This window comes from Dromiciops gliroides, chromosome 3 (assembly GCF_019393635.1).
Source record: "Dromiciops gliroides isolate mDroGli1 chromosome 3, mDroGli1.pri, whole genome shotgun sequence".
Classification (NCBI taxonomy): domain Eukaryota; kingdom Metazoa; phylum Chordata; class Mammalia; order Microbiotheria; family Microbiotheriidae; genus Dromiciops; species Dromiciops gliroides.
This window is the reverse complement of record NC_057863.1, coordinates 176573418-176596929: the sequence shown is the minus strand read 5'-3', so window position 1 is coordinate 176596929 and position 23512 is coordinate 176573418. Positions and strand designations below refer to the sequence as shown.

General features: G+C 37.2%; 1 protein-coding gene across 2 annotated transcripts in view; it reads left to right on the top strand.

Moving 5' to 3' along the window:
• TUBGCP3 (tubulin gamma complex associated protein 3) overlaps nt 1-23512 on the top strand; it is a 163968-nt gene that overhangs the window by 16645 nt on the left and 123811 nt on the right. The window contains exon 2 of one of the 2 annotated variants that reach the window (XM_043997221.1): nt 5365-5472. In XM_043997221.1, coding sequence (XP_043853156.1) covers nt 5365-5472 — 108 coding nt within the window. Of the gene's footprint in view, nt 1-5364; nt 5473-23512 lie in introns of those variants that run through there. The other variant, XM_043997222.1, reaches the window with a different exon arrangement.

Here is a 23512-nt window from a genome sequence, read left to right as displayed (position 1 = left end):
CATATATACCAGTAGAGAGTTGACTGAATGGCTGTTAGCACAAGCAGGAGAAAAACCCCAGACCCATTATGTTTCTCAGAGAGGCAACACATGGTCTCAAGGCTTAAGAGGAAGAAGATGCACCTAGCAACAGCATTCTCATCAAAGAGCACTAGCCAAGATGGTGGCAAGATATCGAACCTCAGTGATCAAGCCTTTTCATTCTCTTTTAATAGTGTGTATGTTTGTACCTGATTATATGGATGTTGTCTCCCCTATTAGAATCTGAGGTCCTTGAAGATAGGAGTAGTTTTTTGTCTTTCCTAGTATCATTAGAGTTTAGCACTGTGCCTAGCATTTGGTAAGTATTTAATAAATGCTTGTCGACTGATTCATTCTAATTGACCATAAGTTTTTCCTTACATCAAGCTTTAGTCTTTCTCTTTGCTATTTCTGCCCAGACTATTTTAGTAACCTTCTCCTAGTCCCTTCTATGTTAATTTTTAGATTTGATTTCCAAAAGTGCTTTCATAATACCTACTTAAAAATCTTCAGTGGTGCTCTGTTGGTTAAACCAGACCTTTTGGTTTTAAAGGCCTTATACATTCTTTTTTTTTTTTTTTTAAGTGAGGCAGTTGGGGTTAAGTGACTTGCCCAGGGTCACACAGCTAGTAAGTGTTAAGTGTCTGAGGCCGGATTTGAACTCAGGTACTCCTGACTCCAGGGCCAGTGCTCTATCCACTGCGCCATCTAGCTGCCCCGGCCTTATACATTCTTAAACCATTTACCTTTTTTCTTCACTTTCATTATTTCCCAGCAGAAATTCTTCATCTAGGACAGTTTCCTTGTTGCCTCCATAAACATAACATTTTACTTTCTGCCTCTCTTTCCTCATGCTGTTTAATTGATTGATTGAAATGGGGAGGAGCATGAGAGAGAGAGAGAGAGACAGACAGACAGAGACAGAAAGACAGAGACAGAGACAGTGTAGGAAGAACACCAGCATAGTTTTCCAAATAATTCAGAGGAGCAGAGAGTAGGCACAGTTTATATCTGAGTCAGAGATACCACAACCTGGTATTCCCTTCATATAATATTCAGTTTTCCAAACATTTTAGGTTGGATGAATTAATGAAGAAATATTTATTAAACATTTATGATTTTTGGACCAAACAATGTGCTAATTGCTCAGGATACAACATGGAAAAAGTGAGACTGTCTTTGCTCTCAAGGAGTTTTCACTCTTAGTTGGGGAATCCAGCATAAATAAAAGGTCAATTACAGAGTTGTTGGAAAGACTGCTCATAAAGAGTTCAGCGGGGCAGCTAGGTGGTGCAGTGGATAAAGCATCAGCTGGATTCAGGAGGACCTGAGTTCAAATCCAGCCTCAGACACTTGACACTTATTAGCTGTGTGACCCTGGGCAAGTCACCTAACTCTCATTGCCCTGCAAAAAAAGAAAAAACAGAGTTCACCTTCAGGATTGGTGACAAAGTTCAGGGCTCCTTAGGTTGTACCTGTAGGTCAGGTGACTGTCCAATAGTCTGAATGGTGTATTGACAGGGCAGAGATTATAAATCTTCCATCTCATTGGAAATGACATCATGGTGATCTTCCATCTCATTGAAAGGAATAGTTTATTGTCTCCAGTTTCATTCAGTCATGATTCTTAGTAGGCAAAGTATGTGTGGCCCAGGATGAAAATTAGGTGTCATTACTTTCCCCATGCTTTTATGCCCATTTACTTCTGCAATTCCATGTAACTTTGATTTTATGAATGGTACCAATTTTCTCATCTATAGGACTGTGCTTAGGAATGGATTCTTTTTACCAATGGTGTCTACCCATCATATAATTTGTTTTTTATCTTTTCTCCCAAAATCTGTAAAAAAGTTTTCAAGTTTAATGGCAAGACCTAATGCTGTTAAAATTTAATTATCTTCTTAAGCCTAAATTTTGAAAAAGCAGATGAAGCAAGATTTCTAAATGAAATTTTTTTCATTTAAAAAATATATTTAATTTTCAAAAGATCAGCAAAAATTCATCTTCTTTCCCTTTCACCCTAACTCCATTCTCAGTTGAGATGGAAAGAAAAACAAAACCCTTGTTACAAACATGTGTAGTCAAACAAAACAAATTCCTTCATTGGCTATGTCCATTTTGTCACCTGTTTTTAAGAGATCTGGGTAGTTTTCTTTTAAGATTTCTTATGTGTATGATACCTAGGTTCTTTTTTTGGTCATAACATTTAAGTAGTCCAATGACTTTAAAAAGTTTTTCTCCTCAATCTGTTTACTAGGTCAGATATTTTTGCTTTGAAACATCTTACATTTTCTTCTATTTTTTTTTTCAGTTTTTTTTTTTCTTGTCACATGGAGTCATTGACTTCTATTTAGCCCATTCTGGTTTTCAAGTAGTTTGGGCAAGGTGTTATACCTCTTGTGCCAAGCTGTTAATTCTCTTTCTACATTTTCTTTTATAACTTTTATTTCCTTTTCACTTTTTTCCTCCAGCACTCATTTATAAAAACATTTTAAAACTCTTTAAAAAAAATCTTGCTTCATATCTTCCAGAAGTTTCATTTTTTTTTAAGTTGGGTTCCTTCTTAATAGTTTCTGTGTTAGTGCCTTGTAGATCTTGCCTGCAGGCCACCTTATTCTATTGTTCCTCACTATTAGAAACACCAATTACTGCAAGTGAGAAAGGATATTGCTCCATGGAGTGAATTTTTCTCTGTAGTGTATTTTTAACCTTTCATCTCCCCATGGACATTTTCCCCCACATGCCATGAATTCACTTCCTTGGGTTCATGATCTCACACTCTTCTGGGTGTCATTTGCCCCAGGCAGCTCTAATTCCCCTTACTATTATTTTTTACATTATGTTTTTCAGTTTTTATGACTTGTGTTTTTCTAGAAGATATATTTTCCTTACATTCTCTCTCTGTATCCTGTCTTCAAAGATCAATATGTTTTGATTGTATGGAAATCATGTTTTCACTGTTAATGTTTTTTGCTTCTTACCATCTTGATCTATTTACTTCTCTGTATTTGTATTCCCAAATTTTCTCTTTTGTTTCTTAGGTGAGACTTGCTATGATAGATTCCAATTTTTCTATTCAGACCATAAATTCTGCTTTCACAGTTTTTATTTGTCTTTTAAACCATTCATGAACATCCTTTTTTGCTTCCATGATCTCTTTGGCATCCACAGGGCCCTCTGTCTCATCAGGTGTTGATTAATTTTTCTTTGTTCTGCAATATTTGTTCATAGATGTCTGGGCTTGTTTAGCTTATCTGGAGGCCATATTCCCTTCTATTGTTAACATCTTTCTTGTTTATTTATCTACTTATGTTCAAGGTATTTAATTGAATTTCCTTCCTCTTGGGATGGTAATTTTAGTTGGATTTTTTCCCCCTTTTATATTCCCTTATTGCTCAGTTTCTGACTCTTTGATGGTGGTTTCTTTAGGTGCTAGACATCAAAGCTATCTCAGATTGCTCCTGTGTCTTGATCTCTTCCCCAGGTGACTTCTGGGGGGCTAAAACTGGCCCCACTCTTATGCTAGTCTCTTTCCCTTAGGTTTGGTGGAGTGCCACATAGCCATACACAGACATGTCCTATTCAGTTGTTTCTGTTCCTCAGTTTTCTGACTGAACTCTGTTTACAGCGTATTATGCTACTGTGCTTCTCTTTCAGAGCTCTGGTTTTCCTTGGCACTGGGAGAAGTGGGAGGGTAGAGTTGAGTTCTATTGCAAGTGTGTGGGTGGGTAACCCTGCTGCTGTAGCATGGTAGGGGGACAAATAATGATAATGGAAGGGTTAGGGATTTATCTTCTCTTTTGCACGTTCATGGAATTGTTAACTTGTTGGGGTTCGTGGTATCCTTAGATCAGGACTTTTTAAACTTTCCCCACTTAAGAACCCTTTTTGCCTGAGAAAATTTTTATGTGACTCTGGATATATAGGTATATAAAATAGGTATACACCACCTTTTACTATTGCCAAATTTTTCATGACACCCCCCCTCCCCCTTTCAGTTACGTGAACCCATATGGGATTGCAACCCATGGTTTAAGAAGCTTTGGACTAGATGGTAGAGAAAGGTAACATTGTTTTATTGCTTGTGAACTTTTAGGTTTAGAAGTTAGAGAGGCAGCTAGGTGGCTCAGTGGATAGAGCACTGGCCCTGGAGTCAGGAGTACCTGAGTTCAAATACGGCCTCAGACACTTAATACTTACTAGCTGTGTGATCCTGGGCAAGTAAGTCACTTAACTCCAATTGCCTCACTAAAAAAAAAGGAAGTTAGAGAGGTTGTGAGGATTGGAGAAAATGGCTAGTCCTCCATCATTTTGGTTATGTTACTCAGAAGTCTAGAGTAGCCTTGTATTTGGACTCCCTCACTCCCTCAGATTTGCTGCCTTCACTCTAATCTGTCTTCCATACTGCTACCAAATTGATTTTCTTAAAGAGTAGTAGATTGGATCATGTAACACAACTGCTCCAATGGTTCCCTATTACCTTTAGGATCAAATATAAACTATAATCATTTAAAACTCTTCTTAATCTGGTCCTTTCCTAACTTTCTAGTCTTATTTCACATTACTCTCTTTCATACATCTTATGACCTAACCAATTTAAGGGTATTCCAAGGGTAATTTTGGCTACATGCTATTTCTGTCTCCTATCCTGTGCTACCCTTTGAATCTAATCTTGGTTTAGAGTATAATTCCACTATAATTACTGTATCTAAGTGTAAGACCAAACCTATTTAAGTCTCATTACAGGACTCAAAAGTAAGAAGTTTGACTAATGCTCATGAAGTAAATACTAGTAATTCATTAAATATTTCTGTTCTTTGATATAGTAAACCTAGTTACCTAAAGCATTTAGGTTAGTGATTTCATGGTTCTTCTTAGAAACATTAAGTCAAAGCTTGGGGCAGCTAGGTGTGGTGCTGTGGATAGAGCACTGGCCTTGGAGTAAGGTGTACTGAGTTCAAATTTGGCCTCAGAAGCTTGACACTTACTAGCGGTGTGTGACCCTGGGCAAGTCATTTAACCCTAATTGCCTCAGACATCCAGGGCTATCTTCAGTAGTCCTAATTTATATCTTTCCACTGGACCCAGATGGTTATGGAGGAGCGAGTGAGACTGGTGATTTTGCATAACCCTCCCTCACTTAAATCCAATTCACTGCAAGTCATGACATCACCTCCTGATGTCATGATCCTCTTTGAGAAGGAAGGAAAACAACAACAAGAACAACAAGTCAAAATTAACTTGATAGGGAAAATATGTGTATATTCAGGAACCTTTTAATTTTCTTCAGATAGATTTTATATGTATATATAATATATATATATATATTTTTTTCTCTTTCAGCTGATGCAGCCCAACAGTTTCAATATGCAGTTCGAGTTATTGGTAGCAACTTTGCCCCAACAGTCGAAAGAGATGAATTTCTAGTGGCTGAAAAAATCAAGAAAGAACGTATGTATTTTTGTTAATCTTTGCTATTTATTAGATTACCAAATGCAGCTAAAGGAATAATTATATTTTCTTATATGTTAGTAATCAATTAGTTTTCCTAAGTGAATTTTAATTATAAATCTTGTACAGTGGATCAGGAAGACCTGATTTAAAATCTGGCCTCAGACACTTAATAGCTATGTGATCTTGGGCAAGTAACAACAGCCCCCCCCCCCCGCCCCGAAACATATTTTTTGCGTTTATTTTTTAAACATCTTAAGACCTGTATGTAATGTGCTGCCAACATGATGTTCCAGGTGATATAAAATAACGTTAATGTTATATAATATTGTTTATATATATATATATATATACACACATACATATGAATGATACACACACATATTACCCCAATGGGCCTTCAGAATTTTATGGCAGGATTGTGAGAAATTGGATGGTGAGAAAAGGAGTGTGACACTGGGTGACAGAACTCTTTGACACCCAGCTATCGTGCTAGTGAATTAGATTGGAACTGTTGACCACCTGATCTGTAACAAATTTCTCTACAAATAAATGATTCCCTAATACAGGTATGTAATACACTAAATAGGCAATAGGGGACAGGTGAAAGCTTGAAAGTTCACTACAGTTTCTGTTATGATATTAGAAAATGAGCTACTGATTCATCTGTTAGAGTGACACATTTTTTTTTCTTTTCTTTTCTTTTTTTTCCTTTTTAAATGGGGCAATGAGTGTTAAGTGACTTGCCCAAGAGCACACAGCTAGTGTTAAGTGACTTGCCCAAGATCACACAGCTAGCGTCAAGTGTCTGAGACTGGATTTGAACTCAGGTCCTCCTGAATCCAGGGCCGGTGCTTTATCCACTGTGCCACCTAGCTGCCCCGTAACTCACATTTTTGATGATATTTAGAGTACATGTATTATGTGAAGGATCAAGGTAAAGAAATAAACAGGCCCTTGTTCTGTTGCTTAACTAGTAAATGGATGGATTATTCCTTTTAGATCTGATGATATAAGCATTAAAAAGGCATTGTAATCACCTCTCTTGTCTTCAGGTAGCAATTCAGAAAAATGATATATTGAGCACCTCAATATTATGCAAGATAATTGTGTGCATCTAGTGTCCTCTACAAATTTATATTCCAGAGCTTTATGGCTCACACATGTTGGAACACAGCTGAGATAAAAATTTGACTAAGATCAAGATTAACTATGGAAACAGAAGTTAGCTATTTGCTGCATTTCCTGTACCTTCATACTTATATTCATAATACTGTCTTGTTTTTATTTTGTCTTACTTATGAATATATCTTGGGCTTTCCTTTACCTAAATGTGAATTAGAAATAATCTGTCTCTTGTGATGATGAGCTTAGAATTTGAGGAGATAGCTTCTTCTATTTTTGGACAGCTTGAGTCATTAAGCTTTTTATGTTCTTTTTTTTTTTTTTTGGTAGGGCAATGAGGGTTAAGTGACTTGCCCATGGTCACACAGCTAGTGTCAAGTGTCTGAGGTCAGATTTGAACTCACGTCCTCCTGAATTCAGGGCCAGTGCTTTATCCACTGCACCACCTAGCTGCCCTTTTATGTTCATTTGTAAACTGCTTCCCTGTACTCAGTGTTGCTGAAAGTAGCATAATAGAGTCCTGGGTTCTTTCCACTAAACCATTAACACATGGCATTAACCATTAACCACATGAAAACCTGTTAGATATTAGTATTTGACATGTACAGTTAATAGAAAATACTAGGGTTGCAGTCATAAAGAATGGGCTATAATTCCACCCTCAAGGCACTTGTGATCTTGGGCTGGTCAATTTAACCTTTTCAGTGTATAAAGCAACTCTCTAGGATTCATCTACTAATTAATATGTGGTGGTAACCTTCGTTGCTGAAAGGAATTCACATGCAAATCATAAGGAGCAAAATGTTACCTTTGCATATTTGAGAGTTATTGGTATTTGGTATTATTATAAATGCTAAGGCAGAAGCTTTATGACATAGTGCATAGCGAGTAAGTCTGAAAGATGGGAAGATGTGGTTTCAAGTCTTGCCTCCTCCATACAGGTACTTAACCTCTTATGCACACCTAGGTAACTCCGTTAGACTTTAAAGGTTTGCAACATTTTCTGATTTGAATCAGTGGAATTTCCTCAGCAGAAGTTCTCTACAGCAGTAAAATCACAGATGTTGATTGTTTTAAAAAGAAAAAAATAAATTGTTTAAAAAGATCACATGTGCCAGAAAGTACAAGTTTTTAATTTTCTCCTAAATTAAGAAGTGTACTATTGTACCTCAAGACTGTTTAACAAGTCTAGACTAATCTGAGTAATAAGTTAGTATCATTTCCTAAATATCAACACAGTTTAATATTTTTCCTATTTAGTGGTATATTCTATCCATTTCAACAAACATATTACCTATTTTGTGCATTATTTTCAGTATGTTACCATACGCATATGCTTTAAAAATATGGCCAATAGTAGTAGACATAATATACCATTTTGTTAATATTTTTGGTTTTGTGTTGTAAAGATAGCTAAAAATTAGATTTCAAACTGATTTGATTAAAAATTAACTTTCTAGTTTAAAAGTTTTAAATCAGTTTTGTTAACTTTTTGTGTATATCTCTTTCCCTGAGAGCCATCCCATGTAACTGTTACAGGGGAAATGGTTGGTGTGGGGGGTCCTTAGAAATTCCTCTTTAAAGAATTACACCCTCACACACAAATCCAATTAGAATAAAATAATATTTTATTTAGGCTCTAGATAAAGCAAACCTTGAGAGCAGTCTCTAGGGGAGATAGATCCAGAGACCTGGTTCCCTGAGAAACCTATCTCCTTGAGGAGGAGAAAGGCCATAGGTTTTATAGATTGTAGATGGGGTGATCACCTGAGCACTTATTGGGGGTGGGCTCAGAGAAGTTGGGTGAGGGGGGTGGTCACTGCCTGACAATGGAAAGTTCTCTTTGGGGGTGGGGAGAGCTTGAGTGAAGGTTTGAATGAAAGGACTTCTGGAGTTATTTCTGTCCCCATGCCTAATGGGCTTATTTCTCTTGCTTCAAGGTGTGTCTGTCTTCTCTTGGAGAAGATCTATGTCAGCTGGCCAATTTAAACTTTAGTAGTCCTAACCCCATAATGTAACAAAGATTATTTTTGAACAGAAAAAGATGAAGAGGAGAAAAATCAGCATCTAATTAATACATTGGAAAAAAAAATCTAGTATATGCAGTGTTCTACTCCTAGACCCTTCCAGCTCTCTAGAGATGTGTGTGGGGAATGTCTTCTGATACATAGTCTATGGAATCATGCTTGCTTTTTGTAATTATGCAGCATTCGTTTTCAATTGTTTTGTGGTTCTTTCTTTTTACATTGTGGTAGTTGGAGGGTTTATATATTGTCATTTTGCATCAATTCATTTAAATCTTCCCATGATTTGCTCTATTCATCATATTTGTTGTTTCTTATAGCATTGAAATATTATATTAAATATACTGTATACCACAAAATATTCTATTATATGTATCATTATTTTATATCATGACCTGTTTAATAATTCATTAATAGATGAGCATTTATCTACTTTGTTTCCAGTTCTTTGCTACCACAAAAAGTGCTACTATAAATATTTTGTTATATATACAGATGTTGCTTTTTATTAGTAACTCCCTTGTGTTATGTACTAGCAGCAGAATCTGAGTCAAAAGTATGGACATTTTAGTCACCCTTATTTACACAATTCCAGATTGCTTTTAAAAATTATATGACTAACAGCTACTCCAGAAATACATTCCTCTGTTTTACCTTTTCACATTGACTATTCACATCTTTTGTCATTTCTGCCTATTTGCTCTGTGTGTGTGTGAGTGTGTGTGTGTGAGAGAGAGAGAGAGAGTGTGTTAAGTCTTCAGGGTTGTTTTGATTTGCATTTCTTTTATTATTAGGGATTGGGAGCATTCTTTCATATGATAGTTAATAGTTTGCAGTTCTTTTGAAAACTGCTTATTCATAGCCTTTGATCACATGTCTTATTGGGGAATGGGTTTTGGTCTCATATTACTTCGTTTTAAAAAATGATTTAGCTATAAAATTTTTAAAAATCCTGAGTTAGAATATGATATGGCTATTAAAAAAATTCAAGTTAATAGCACCTACTAGGTAGAAAAAAATGTTGTACATTTAAAAGAAATCCATAATTACTTAAACATGCAATTAGCAAAGAAAAATGGAAACTGGATAACAAGGATGACAATGATACTGATTATGTTATTATATAGAAGTTTAAACCAATTTCCATTGTTAAAATAAGAAGCCCAGGGGCAGCTAGATGGCGCAATGGATAGAGCACTGGCCCTGGAGTCAGGAGTACCTGAGTTCAAATCTGGCTTCAGACAGTTAACACGCACTAGCTGTGTGACCCTGGGTAAGTCACTTAACCCCAATTGCCTCACTAAAAAAACCCAAAAAACCAACAAAAATAGGGGCAGCTAGGTGGCGCAGCGGATAGAGCACCGGTCCTGGAGTCAGGAGTACCTGAGTTCAAATCCGGCCTCAGACACTTAACACTTACTAGCTGTGTTCCTCTGGGCAAGTCACTTAACCCCAATTGCCTCACTTTAAAAAACAAAACAAAACAAAAAAACCCCAAGAAGCCCAGAAGCCCAATACTTATATAACATTAGATTTAAAGTCTTCATAGAGATTTATCCTAAAAGGTGGCTAGGCACGATTAAGTAGATGATTATCTAACCTTACTAGTTGGAAAGTGAAGACAGTTGAAAGTCATGCTTAGGACAATATGGCCCAATGGTTAGAGACCAATTTTTTTTTTCTTTCCCTTTTCCTAGCTCTTAACAAAAAGCAAATCACTGTACTTCATTGAGCATGTGGTTAGATCTTAAAGCCTTAAAACACAGCTGATGATATTCTAAAAGGTTCTTACTATGTTCACTTCACAGAAAACCATTATTAGTCAATTAAATTCATAACCCCCCCAAATTGAAAGAATCTACATTCTGACAATATCTCCAATATAGCCCTTTTCTTTTACATATTACAAATCACGTAACTGAGGTAACAGCTTAAAACTATACAAATCTCCTGATATAGTATCACGATAATAAGTTTTACTTAAAATGAGACCAGAAGTGATTCAATTACACCTGAATTTATTTTCTAAATGATATCATAGGGGCAGCTAGGTGGCATAGTGGATAAAGCAGCGGCCCTGGATTCAGGAGTACCTGAGTTCAACTCTGGCCTCAGACACTTGACATTTAACTAGCTGTGTGACCCTGGGCAAGTCACTTAACCCTCATTGCCCTGGGGAAAAAAAAACAACCCAATGTTAAATGATATCATATAGAACCTCAATTGATAATTTCATTTTAGTATTTTTTTTTTTTTAGTGAGGCCATTGGGGTTAAGTGACTTGCACAGAGTCACACAGCTAGTAAGTGTTAAGTGTCTGAGGCCGGACCTGAACTCAGGTACTCCTGACTCCAGGGCAGGTGCTCTATCCACTGCGCCACCTAGCTGCCCCTCATTTTAGTATTAATTCACCCCATAGCCATTTATTCTAAGCACTTCCTATTTTCCTGTTGTTGTTTTTAACAATTCCACTACAAAAGATTTTTTTTAAAGTGGCAGTATATAGTTTGTATGATTCCCAAAATTTCTTAAATAGATAGCCCAGTCAAATTCACTTACCCTTTTTGATGATTTCCTGATGACATACAACTTTTCCTTTGTTGGTTTAAATTAATATTTTAATGCCACATTCAGTTTTCTAATTAGTTTGCAAGATACTGTTAGAGAAGCAAGTTTCTTTCTGTCCTTCCCCCCACTTCCTTAACAAGGCAGCTTCACGGTAGTTTTATCAAATAATTAAACAAAACTTTCCTTCTAAATTCCAAGCACAAACTTACATTTTCAACAGAAACTTGAACACACGAGACAATTTCACATCAGACACACATGAAACACAGACACATGGAACACAATCCCAAGAAATTTCTATTTCCTTGAAGCTTCCTTTCTCAGTCCATTTCCATCCCTCCCTTATATTCCCTTGTCAGGGAAGAAGAGAAGGGTGAGAGAAGAGGAGAGAGAAAGGAAAAAAAAAATCTTTCTTTTTAGCTTTTCTTTAAAATAACCTGATTTAACCTAATTTAGACCAGTCAAGGGAGCTCCAATAAGCCAATTTAGTTTGTCATTATCTTTAGTCAGTTCTAATAAATTTTTTGGGGGGGCGAGGCAATGAGGGTTAAGTGACTTGCCCAGGGTCACACAGCTAGTAAGTGTCAAGTATCTGAGGCCAAATTTGAACTCAGGTCCTCCTGAATCCAGGGCCGGTGCTTTATCCACTGCACCATCTAGCTGCCCCCTAATCATTTTTTTTAAAACAATATTTGTGAACAACAGAAATATGTTTCTTAACCATTTGCAATGCATCAGATCTATAAGAGGGCTCAGCTAAATTAGATAATTTGAAATTCATATGCCCCAACCTTTTAGCCTGAGGAATTCCTATCTTTGAGAAATAGCTCATGATTGCCGTCCTCTATTAAGTGCTGAGAGCTTCTTCATGGGACAAGAACTCAACTAATAGTGAGAGTTTGAGGTTTGGTGTTGAAAACTGGAAAGGAATTTTCACCTTGCAAGTCAAGAGTCCATAGCTTGTTTGGGAGAGAAACCTCTAGGCGCCTGCCATGGACCTGTGTTGTAGGGTGATTTCCATTTCCAATCAAATCCCAGTTGCTGGCAGCATTTACCAGAGTTAAGTAACTCAAAGCCAAAAACTGTTCTTAGGCAATGTGGTTCAATGTTTAGAGACTTACAAAAATACATACATACATGTATATGTGTGTGTGTGTGTGTGTGTGTGTGTGTGTGTGTGTGTGTATTTGCGGGGCAATGAGGGTCAAGTGACTTGCCCAAGGTCACACAGCTAGTGTCAAGTGTCTAAGGCCAGATTTGAACTCAGGTCCTTCTGAATCCAGGGCTGGTGCTTTATCCACTGTGCCACCTAGCTGCCCCCCGTATATTTTTCTTTGAAACTTTAACACATTACAAATAGTTCCTGATTTTAAACTATTCTACTATGAAAGATTTCAAAGGTAGCAGTATATAAAAGATTAAAATCTTATGCACTAGATGCTTATCAGATTGCTCTCCTACCCCCATAGCAGAAACTGCCACATGGAAAGAGGACTCAGCCCCACAGCAGAAATTGCCATGTGGGAAGATGGGGCAGGGTGGAGGGGGCTTACAGATACATGTTGTCCTCCATTTTGATTTTAGCCCCCTGTAACCATTTTGGAAATGAAAAAGAATCGATCAGATTACTGTACCCTAATTCAAAACTCATCCATCCCAAAATATTTTAGCATGTTTCAATTACTTTTTGGTTCTTTCCAGATAAGTGCAGGTAAGCACTTAAAGTGATAACATTTTTTTTTTCTTTCAAATTTTTCACTGTCAGTACAAACAGGATACAATTTCTTTCCAGTTGCTTAATTTGTTCCCTAAAAGGGCTGTCTTTTAGGGATTTCTGAGAGTCTACTTGTACTCAGTTCCTTCAACACTGTCCTTGGTGAATTTTCTAATTTGGGGAAACCCTCTATTGTTTCCTAGATCCTAGACTTCAGACTTGAACTGCTTGAATATAGCCTTTGGACTTGAACTGGCTGGCCCCACTGGAGTTTTACTGGACTCTGGCTTTTTAACCACCCTGGGGAGTACTTGAGCATCCCGTTCCTTCCTTGGGATCAGAGGGTGCAGGCTTACATGATCAGATAAATTCTTACCCCCTTTTGAAAGTGATTTATCCCCTCTGTATTTGCCATATCTCTGCACAAGTTCCTCCCGTTTCATCAGGAATCAGGCCTCTAAGCTCAAATAATCCATTCAGCCACTGATAACAGTTCAATGAGATGTCCTGTCAAAAGAGTGGTGGAACATGGAGCATCCTGTAGCTCCTTTTCAAGTCTATGTGGAACCTCCAAATTGAGAAGAAAATGACCCCTGCTCAATAATTCTCTGGAACTCAGAGGCGATATGTCAAAGGCTTATTTATTTTCATTCTCAAGAGAATGGACACTTGCAAATAAGTGCTACAGCCAGCAAGTGCAGAGGATAGGGGCTAACAGACCCCATTTTAACCCCCAGCCCCTAACATGTAATGGACCCTCCCCCTTGTTCATCACTGACCAATTTCTTAAGAATTACAGTCTATGAGCAAAAGCTAGCTAACTGGATCGCATTATTCTTCTTTCTTTTTTTTTTTTTTTTTTTTTAGTGAAGCAATTGGGGTTAAGTGACTTGCCTAGGGTCACACAGCTAGTAAGTGTTAAGTGTCTGAGGCCGGATTTGAACTCAGGTACTCCTGACTCCAGGGCCGGTGCCCTATCCACTGTGCCACCTAGCTGCCCCGATCGCATTATTCTTAACCCTAATTTCCATAATTATTCTTTGAGTTCTTAGGTAATGGGGAGTGGATACAGGTACATTCCTTCAATCCTCCTGGGAGAGGACCTAGTTGAGACCAGCTCAGGACCATTGGATCTGTCTGCAAGAGAGAAGGGGAACTGAGACCTTTGTCCTCAACAGGTCTGGAGGAGTGTAATTTGAATGATGGTGGTTATATTCTACTGGGAAGAGAGCACTACCCATTTCATCATAATATGTATATTTTTATACATGATTCCCATTGTTCATCATTGAATTGAGGGTTTAATGGGTTTTTTTGGTCACAGCTCCAATTTTTTTTTTTCAGAATGAATGAACCACTTCAAAATTCTTCTAATAGTTCATTAATATGCCTTTTTCCCCACAGCCCTTCAACATTTATCACTTTTATTTTTTGTCATCTTTTTCAGTTTAATGGGTGTGAGGAGGAACTGTGGAGTTGTTTTACTTTGCATTGTTGGTGATGTGGAGAATTTATTTTTTCATATGGCTGCTGAAAACTTTGCTTTCTTTCTTGGGAAAACTGCTTGTTTATTTTCCTGCCACTTTTTTTCTTCCTACCACTTTTAATCAGTTGGGGAATGGCTCTGTATTAATAAATTTGAATCAGTATCTTGGAAATCTCTGCTTTAGTTTTACTTTAAATTATGTTGTTGAAACTTTATTCTCATAGTTTCTCTTTATTCCCTCATTTGCTTATCTTTTCCCTAGTTTTTGTTTTAAATTATTGATATTTTTCTTTAATGTTTCTTTTGTCCTTTCTTTTTTCTTTTTGCTCCTCTGTTAAGAGATTAGTTCTAAATTTACCCTCTCCTCTTTTCCAACTTCTTATCTTTATTTTTTGTTTCCTTTTTCTAAAGTTTTGTCGTTATTGCTTTGTCTCAACATTCATTAATTCTTTTTTTTTCCAGTGTAGTCTGAAATTTTATTATCTGATTTGTGGTCTCTACTTTATTTCTTCTTTAAGTTTTCTGTGTTCCTAATGTTGTTAAATGTTCTGAATTACAAGATTTGAACTCCTCTTAAACAATTTCTGGAGGCTAATTGCTTCTAGGAACTCTTATATCCCTTTTCGCGAGGAAGGATGGTAACCATAAAGACAACTGCTTTGTTTTGTGCTGGGTCTGTCATCAGAAAGACCAGAGTTCAAGCCTGGTTTCAGGCACTTAATTATCTGTGTGACCCTGGCAAATCGCTTAACTTCTGTTTTCCTCAGTTTCCTTAATTGAAAAATAGAGATAATAAAAGCATCTACCTCATAGGGTTGTTGTTATGATAAAATGAGTTAATATTTGTATTTTAAAAAAAGGCTCAGTGCATGCATCTGATGCAGGCCCTGTAGAGAATATATGTGCAACAAAAGGAGAGACAGGTATACGTAAGTCCATGGTTTGCTTATGATGGTGACTATGTAGAGCACAATTACTAGGCACAGTCCAGTATTCATCCTCTCTCCCTCCTAATTTAACCTAATTTAACTGAACTTAATTATCTTTTTATCTCACTCAGTTGAACTCAACTGTGGCCTAGCACAATCACTGGCTGTCTCGGAACCATGAGATATGGTATGATAACCTTTCCATAACATTTTCAGGTGTCATGAACACATACTAAATTTGGCTTTGATCCAGACACATGGTGGTAAAAAGTGTTACACATTGCATAACTACCTCAACCCTCTATTACAAGTCTAACCATATAAAGGAAGGAATGTAATGGAATTTATTAATTTGATCATTGACAATGCTATGCTAAAGTTTAGTAAAAATACAGCAATTCAAACAGTTAAAGAAGAGAATCCAGCTTTCTAGACCAGAGTCCAGAATCCAGTTTTCCAGACCAGGATCCAGTTTCCTCCTGATGACATCTTACCACTTCAAGAAGACAAGAGAACTCAGAGACTTTATATGAACTGTTTTGCTTTGTTAGTTTTTACTATCTCCTTTCTGTTATAATATACATCATCTGTAACATGTACCCTCTGCAGAGCAAGACTAATGTCAAAGCGTCGGTTCATGAGGACAAAAAAAAAAAAAATCGCCCCTCTGGACAAAACTTTCCTCTCTTCCTTTTCTATATTATTGTTCACATATTATTAGTTAGCAATAGTTATTATATTCTTTTTACTGTTCCGTCAAGGAAACATTTTGTTTCTTGAGGAACAACAGGGGGGACTGTAACGATTGGAATGATGCCACCTGCTGGAGACTTACTGTAGAAGAGTTCTACCCATGAAGCGAAGGTTTTTGAGGGCAAGACCAGGAGTCTTTTCTTTGGTGGCAGGAAGTGACGTGGGCTAGTGGGAGGAGGAAGGAAGAGACTGGAGCTCGGTCTCGCGCTCTTTCCTCTGGACTCTGGTGGAGAAGGGAGCTAGAAATGTGCTCTCCCTTTAATAGATAGGAATCTAGGCCTTTCTCTCTCTCTTTACCAAATTCTTATTCTCCTTAATAAATGCTTAAAAGTCTAACTCTTGCTAAAGCTTGTAATTGATTGGCGACCACTCATTAGATATTTTAGACAGTTTAGCTAGAATTTTAACCCTTAACACTGGCATGTATTTGGAGTTATATAAATGCTCATTCGAGCTGTATAAATGCTTATTCCCTTCCCTTCCCTATGGAGGTACAAAACTATTACAGGATAGTTAGCTTCCCAGTGTACCAACTCCTTTGTGATTACTCATAAGCGTGTGTGTGTGTGTGTGTGTGTGTGTGGGAACGTGCTATTTATTGAGGTCCCCTATCCTTGGTAGGGTGTATCCTGCCTTTGACCTATATAGATTCAGTCCCTCTTTTCTGCCACTTTCCATCTTTTTTGCCTGGAGACTGAAGCCCATTGCTTTGGTAGGGGTTTATCATGTACCCCACTTTTTCTCTTCCCATTTTATATCCCCTTTCCACTCTGCTACTTTGTCTCATGAAATACATTGTAATCTGTAAGAGGAGGAGGTAGTCACAGGGTTTAACCTGTGAAATATCAATTCCATTCTTTTCCTCTAATTTCTCCTGTTTCTTTAATTTCTACTTATAGTTTATGCCCTTCGTCATTTTATTTTATTTTTCTCTTTTCATTTCATTTTTAAAATGTTCTTTTTTGTTATCCTGAACTTGACAATCATGAACAACTTGAATATTGTTTTAATACAAAAAACAAAAAAGAGGACTTAAATGAAACATGAATAATTTATTCAATATAACTTGCTTTTATAGTAAATTAAATACATTAATATCCAAGCTGACCTTTTTTCCTCCCTGAAGCTTGATTTGTACCTCCTTCTGAACCACTTTCTGTTGTCTTATGAGCTTTTAAAAAATGATCCCATGATCTGTTTTTCTTTTTTCTCTTTTGTTTTGTCTTTTTCTTTTTGATAATTCCTTTCTCCCAAAGGCAGAGGGCAAACCTCTAGGGTAACAAATAAGTAGAATTAAACAGAAATCCACACATTGGTTGTTCAAGAATGTAAGAGGAAAAAATAAACACAACTGATTGATACGTTGAAAAAAAGTTGGAAAACATGCAATGTTGCCCTACCATCTCTGTAAAGTGGTGAATTGGAGTTACCTTTTCATATCTCTTCCTTTGATTTCAGCTTGATCTTTGTAATTTTATTATATTTACTTTATTAAAGTCATATACCACAATTTGTTTAACCATTCTCCAATTGATAGACATCTACTTTGCATTTCTTTGATATCACAAAAAGTGATATAAATATTTTGGTGTATATGGGAACTTTCTTTTTACCAGTAGCTTCTTCATAGTATAAGCCCAGTAATGGAGTCTCTAGTTTAAAGAATATGGGCATCTTATTGGAATTATTTTCATAATTCCAAATTGCTTTCCAAAATTTCAGAGTACCATTTCAGAATTCCATCAACAATGTATTAGTGTGTATATCATTCCACAACCCCTCAAATATTGAGTATTGTCATTTTTTGCCATTTTTGCCAGTTTACAGAGTATGAGTTAAACTTCAGGGTTGTTTTGATTTAGATTTCTGTTAGTGATTTGGAACATTCTTTCTTGGAGTTGTGAATACTTTGCAGTTCTTCTTTTGAGAGCTCATTCACTCTGTAAATCTTTGCTATATCCTACTTTGTATAACTTTTCCAATTTTTTTTGTAGTCTGCTTGGATAAATGGGTTTATAATTATTTATTATTTGTGATGTTCCTTTGAGTAAAGCAGTGTTTGGTGGGAAATAACTAACCTGGCAAGTGTAAACTAAATGACCCTTCTTTAAGAGGGATAAGGAAAGTGGCTTTCCTTCTGAGCTTGATTCATGTTTGGGACAAATTTGCCTCAGTTTACCGAAATAATTCAAGGAGACCACCAAGTCAAGCAGAGACAGATTTATTACATTCTCATGAGAATGGGTGACCCCATGTAAGGGATGAGGAGCACACTAATGGGCTCATGAGTTGGGTTTTTATGGAAGTTTTGATGGGGGGGTGGTCCCCTCGTGCACAGGGTGAGCTCACAATCTAACATCCAATCCTGTCTCACCCAGGATGTATGTTCAGCGCATGATCAGAGTTTGGATAGATGTTCTAAGAGTGAGGGGGAAGGGGAGAGGGAAAAGGTGAAACCACGGGAGGGGGAAAGGGTGAAACCACTCCACCCGTGTAAGGAGGGGCAAGGGGGAAGAGGGGAGAAACAGTACCAGGAGCTGGTACTGGGAGCTAGGGTTTAGGAATGCAAGTATCTGGGTGGGGTCTGCGCTAGCTGGAGACATCTTTCCTGCCTGGTCATAGAACAAGTGGGGAGTAAGAGGTGTGTTGTAGCAACGGCATAACTAATCCATAATAAGGACTGGGGGTTTGGAATGTAGGTGGGGGCGGGGGGGGGCAGTGGGTGGTATCAGGGTCAGCAAAGCAAAATACATGATTTTTGTTATTAGCAATGGAATAAAACATGAACAGAATAATCTAACAATAACAGGAACTGGGGGCTGGGTACTTTCCAGACCCCATCCTCAGAATCTGAACTGACTCAAGTCCACCTATCCCACACAGTTCATATCCTAGGTTGCCAGTATTTGAGAGAAGAGGAAGGTATAATTCTAATCAGGTACCCTTCTTGAAGATAGATAAGGGAAAGAGTAAGTGCCAAGTCATATACCATCTCCCCTTTCCCTCAAGGGGATAATTGCAATCTCACTTGGGAAAGTATTTAAAGAACATACTTCAAGTATCCACGAGTTGCATCTTTACATTTAGATAATCCATGTAGATATGCCATACATATTCTACATCAATAAAACTCTTACCTGAGTAACAGAACAGTGGCCTAATAGTATATTCTGGTCATAGGGAAGCTTTGACACTAGCCAACTAGAAATAGGAAGCTTGAGTTCAAATGCTCTCAGAAATTTAGTGATTGTGACATTGGGCAAGTAACTTAATCTCTGTCTGCCTTAGTTTCCTCACCTGTAAAAGGGGGATCTTAATAGCACCTACCTCCCTGAGTAGTTGTGAGGCCCAGTAAACTGATATAATATTTTTAAAGCACTTAGCGCAGTGCCTAGACATGATAGGTGACAATGCTGATTCCCTCTTCTACCTCCAGTTAGCTCTAATAGGCTCAATTACCATCTATATATAAATGACTTCCACAATACCTATGGGACATTTCAAAATGAATCCTCTATAGGTATCTCAAACCCATTATGTCCAAAACAATTATTCATTCCCTCTTTCAAAATTCTCTATTTCTGTTGAGGGTACCACCACCCTTATTAGTTCCAAATTTTCAACCTTGTCTTATCCTAAACTCCTTTTTTTCCCTCACCCCACACACTTAACCTTGTTATTTATACTTCTACAGCCATCTTTTCTGTTTCTCCCATTCTCTCTAACCCCATGGCTACAACCCTTATTCAGATTCTCCAAACTATTATTTTAATAGACTCTTAATTTGCCTCTGTCTCTAATTCATCTTCATATCTGCTAAATTGATATTTCTAAAGTACAGATTTGACCATATCATTCCCTTGTTTATGAAGCATCAGTGACTCTCTATTGTCCATGGTATAAAAATCTTTATTTGGCTTTTTACACCCATGACAATTTAGTAGCAATTTACCTTACCAGCCTCATAGATTATTCTTTCATACCTTGTACACTTTAGCCAAACTGGCTGTTTGGCTGTTCCTCACATGTGACACTCTCTATTTCCCATCTGTTTGTCTTTCCCTCATGCCTAGAATGAGTTCCCTCCTCAACTCTTTTTTTTTGTGAGGCAATTGGGGTTAAGCAACTTGCCCAGGGTCACACAGCTAGAAGTGTTAAGTGTCTGAGGCTGGATTTGAACTCAGGTCCTCCTGAATCCCGGGCCGGTGCTCTATCCACTGTGCCACCTAGCTGTTCCCCCCCCCCGCCCCCAACTCTTAAAAATTTTGAAATTTTTCTAGATTTATTGTGCATGTGAAAAAACCCAAATCCTTATATGAGTAGGAACTAGGGCTAACAGAATACATTAAAATTAAACATGTTTCCTTTCATGAAATTTCATGTCTAGAACATTATGAAAAGTGACAAATTAATTGGACAAAGAAAAACATTTTCATTTTTCTGTTCTTAGAAACACCATTGTTCACTTTATTTTTTCTTTTACTTCACCTGGTATCATTCCTTTGGCAGTATTGGAATAATGGGTAATTTTTTTAGAGGAGAAGCTTTGTCTTTAAAAACAGATTTATGTCCTTTTTACTATTTTGAAAATTATCCTATTACTACTTTCTTTTTCCTTATAGAATTAAAAATTAATTAAACGTGATATCTTTGTAAAGAGACCAAGAATAGAGGACAAGAATCAAATTTGGAGTGCTGAATTTTTATTTGGGTACATACATAATATAAGAATTCTATAGTAGAACCTTTCTTTTGGAAACTTTCATCCTAATGTTTATGTCATTCTGACTTTACCTCCTTGTATTTCCCTCTTTCATTTTTTACCCCCACTATCCCCACACAACTCTTGTTACAGCTTTGGATCTATATCAATTTAAGTAAAGCAATTTAGAATGACTACTGACTGTTGTTCAGGGATTATAGATGCATTTTAAGAGTAGGAGGATGGGTTAAAAAAAGCTAATTTAAACTTTTGTTATCTCCTATGCAAAGCCTTTTCAGATAATGCTTTCTTCATCAGATTATTTTGGTATTTTCTTTTCTTTGCTGCATGTTACACTTTCCCAGGAAAATGGGGCCATAGATGATTTTTTTGGTTTGTTTTTTTGTTTGTATCTCTAGTACCTGTGACACATATTTGACTATGTGATCCTAGGCAATTCACTAAATGTTTTAGTGTTCTAGGTCAGAGGTTTCAAACTCTGAGGCCAGGGGACCTCAAAAAGTAATTGGGAAATGTGTAATGGAATAAATAAAAATACACTACAGCATAGATGATGTTCATTTGTGGTTTTCTCTTTTTCTTTTTTTGTTTAGAATTTTATTTTCCAAAATATATGTAAAAACAAATTTTGACATCAATTTTTAAAAATTTTGTGTTCCAACCTCTCTTCTTTCCTCCCTTACCACCCCCCAACCCCAAGAACTCAAGCTACATGAGTTAGTCATGGAAAACATCCCCACATTAGCTAGGTTGTGAGAGAAAACAGATAAAAAACAAAACTTTAGATTAAGGAATTGTCAAAAAAAAATGTTTTTCAGTCTGTTTTCAGATACTATTAGTTCTTTCTCTGTAGATGGATTGCAATTTTCATAAGCCCTTCAGAGTTATATCTTGGATCATTACCTTGCTGAAAATAACCATGTGCTTCCCAGCAGATCATCTTAGACTATTGCTGTTATTTTGTATACAGTACATTTCACTCTGCTTCAGTTCATGGAGGTCTTTCCAGGTTTTTCTGATAGCATCCTGTTCATCATAACTTTTATATAGTACCTTAAACTTGACAAAGAATTTTCTTCACAATAGCCCAGGAAAGTAGGTATCATACATTTTGCCATTGTAGTCAATCATCATAACTATTTCCCTCCATCCTATTCCCTTCCCATGATATTTACTCCATTTTCTATCTTCTTTTACCCTATTCCTCCTTAAAAGTGTTTTACTTCTGACTGACCCCTATCCCGCTCTGCCCTCCCTTCTTTCACCCTTCCCTCCTTATTCTCTTCCCCTCCTACTTTCCTGTAGGTTAAATAGATTACTCCTCCCAATTGGGTGTGAATGTTATTCCTTCCTTGAGCCTACTCTGATGAGATTAAAGTCCTTGAGCTAATTCTGTGTTCTAAATTTTTCCTCCTCCCTCCCTCCTCAATCCTCCCTATGAAATCAAGCAATTCAGTATGCCATACTTGTGCAGTTATGCAGAACATCTTCACCTTCCTTGAAAGTGTTTTGCTTTTTACTGCTCTCTCCCCCAATCTGCCCTTTCCTCCTTCTCCTCTTCTCACCCCCCCCCCATCTCCTTCCCCTCCCACTTTCCTCAGGGCAAAAATATATTACTATACCCACTTGAGTATGTATGTTATTCTCTCTTTGAGTCAATTCTGATGATAGTAAGGTTCACTCACTCCCCCACTCCTCCTTCCCCTCTCCTCCATAAGCTTTTTTCTTGTTTCCTTCATGTGAGCTACCTCTCCCCTTCCCCCTGCCCCCAGTCCATTTCTCCTACCCCTCAACCCTATTTTAAAGATGTCATCATGGGTTAGCTAGGTGGCACAGTGGACAAAGCACCAGCCCTGGACCCAGGAGGCCCTGAGCCCAAATCCAGCCCCAGACATGACACCTCACCCTGTTTACTCCACAAAGAACAAGGATAAATAAAAAATAAATGCATTACAGATATCATCCCTTCATTTTCAGTTCAGACCTGTGTCCTCTGTGTATTCCTTACTGAGAATGTTCTTATGAGTTTGAAGTATTATCTTCCCATGTAGGAATGTAAACAGTTTAATCTTTTAATATCCCTCATGACTTCTTTTTCCTGTTTACCTTTTTATGCTGCTCTAGAGTTTTGTATTTGAAAGTCAAATTTTCTATTCAGTTCAGGTCTTTTCATCACAAATGCCTGAAAGTCCTTTTCATTTGAAGTCCCATTTTTTCCTCTGAAAGATTATACTCAGTTTTGCTGGGTAGGTGTTTCTTGGCTATAGTCTTAGTTCCTTTGCCCTCTGGAATATCATATTCCATGCCCTCTGGTCCTTTAATGTAGATGCTGCTAGATCTTGTTTTAACCTTATTGTAGCTCCAGAGTATTTGAATTCCTTTTTTCTAGCTGCTTGCAATATATTTCCTTGACCTGGGAGCTCTGGAATTTGGCTATAATATTCCTGGAGATTTTCCTTTTGGGATCTCTTTCAGGAGGTGATCAGTGGATTTTTTCAGTTTCTATTTTGCCTTCTGCTTCTAGAATATCAGGGCAGTTTTCCCTGACAATCTCTTGGAAGATGCTGTCTAAACTTTTATTTTGGTCATGGTTTTCAGGTAGTCCAGTGATTTTCAAATTATCTCTCCTGGCTCTATTTTCCAGGTCAGCTGTTTTTCCAAGGAGATATTTCATATTGCCTTCTATTTTTTTATTCACTTGGATTTGCTTTACTGTGT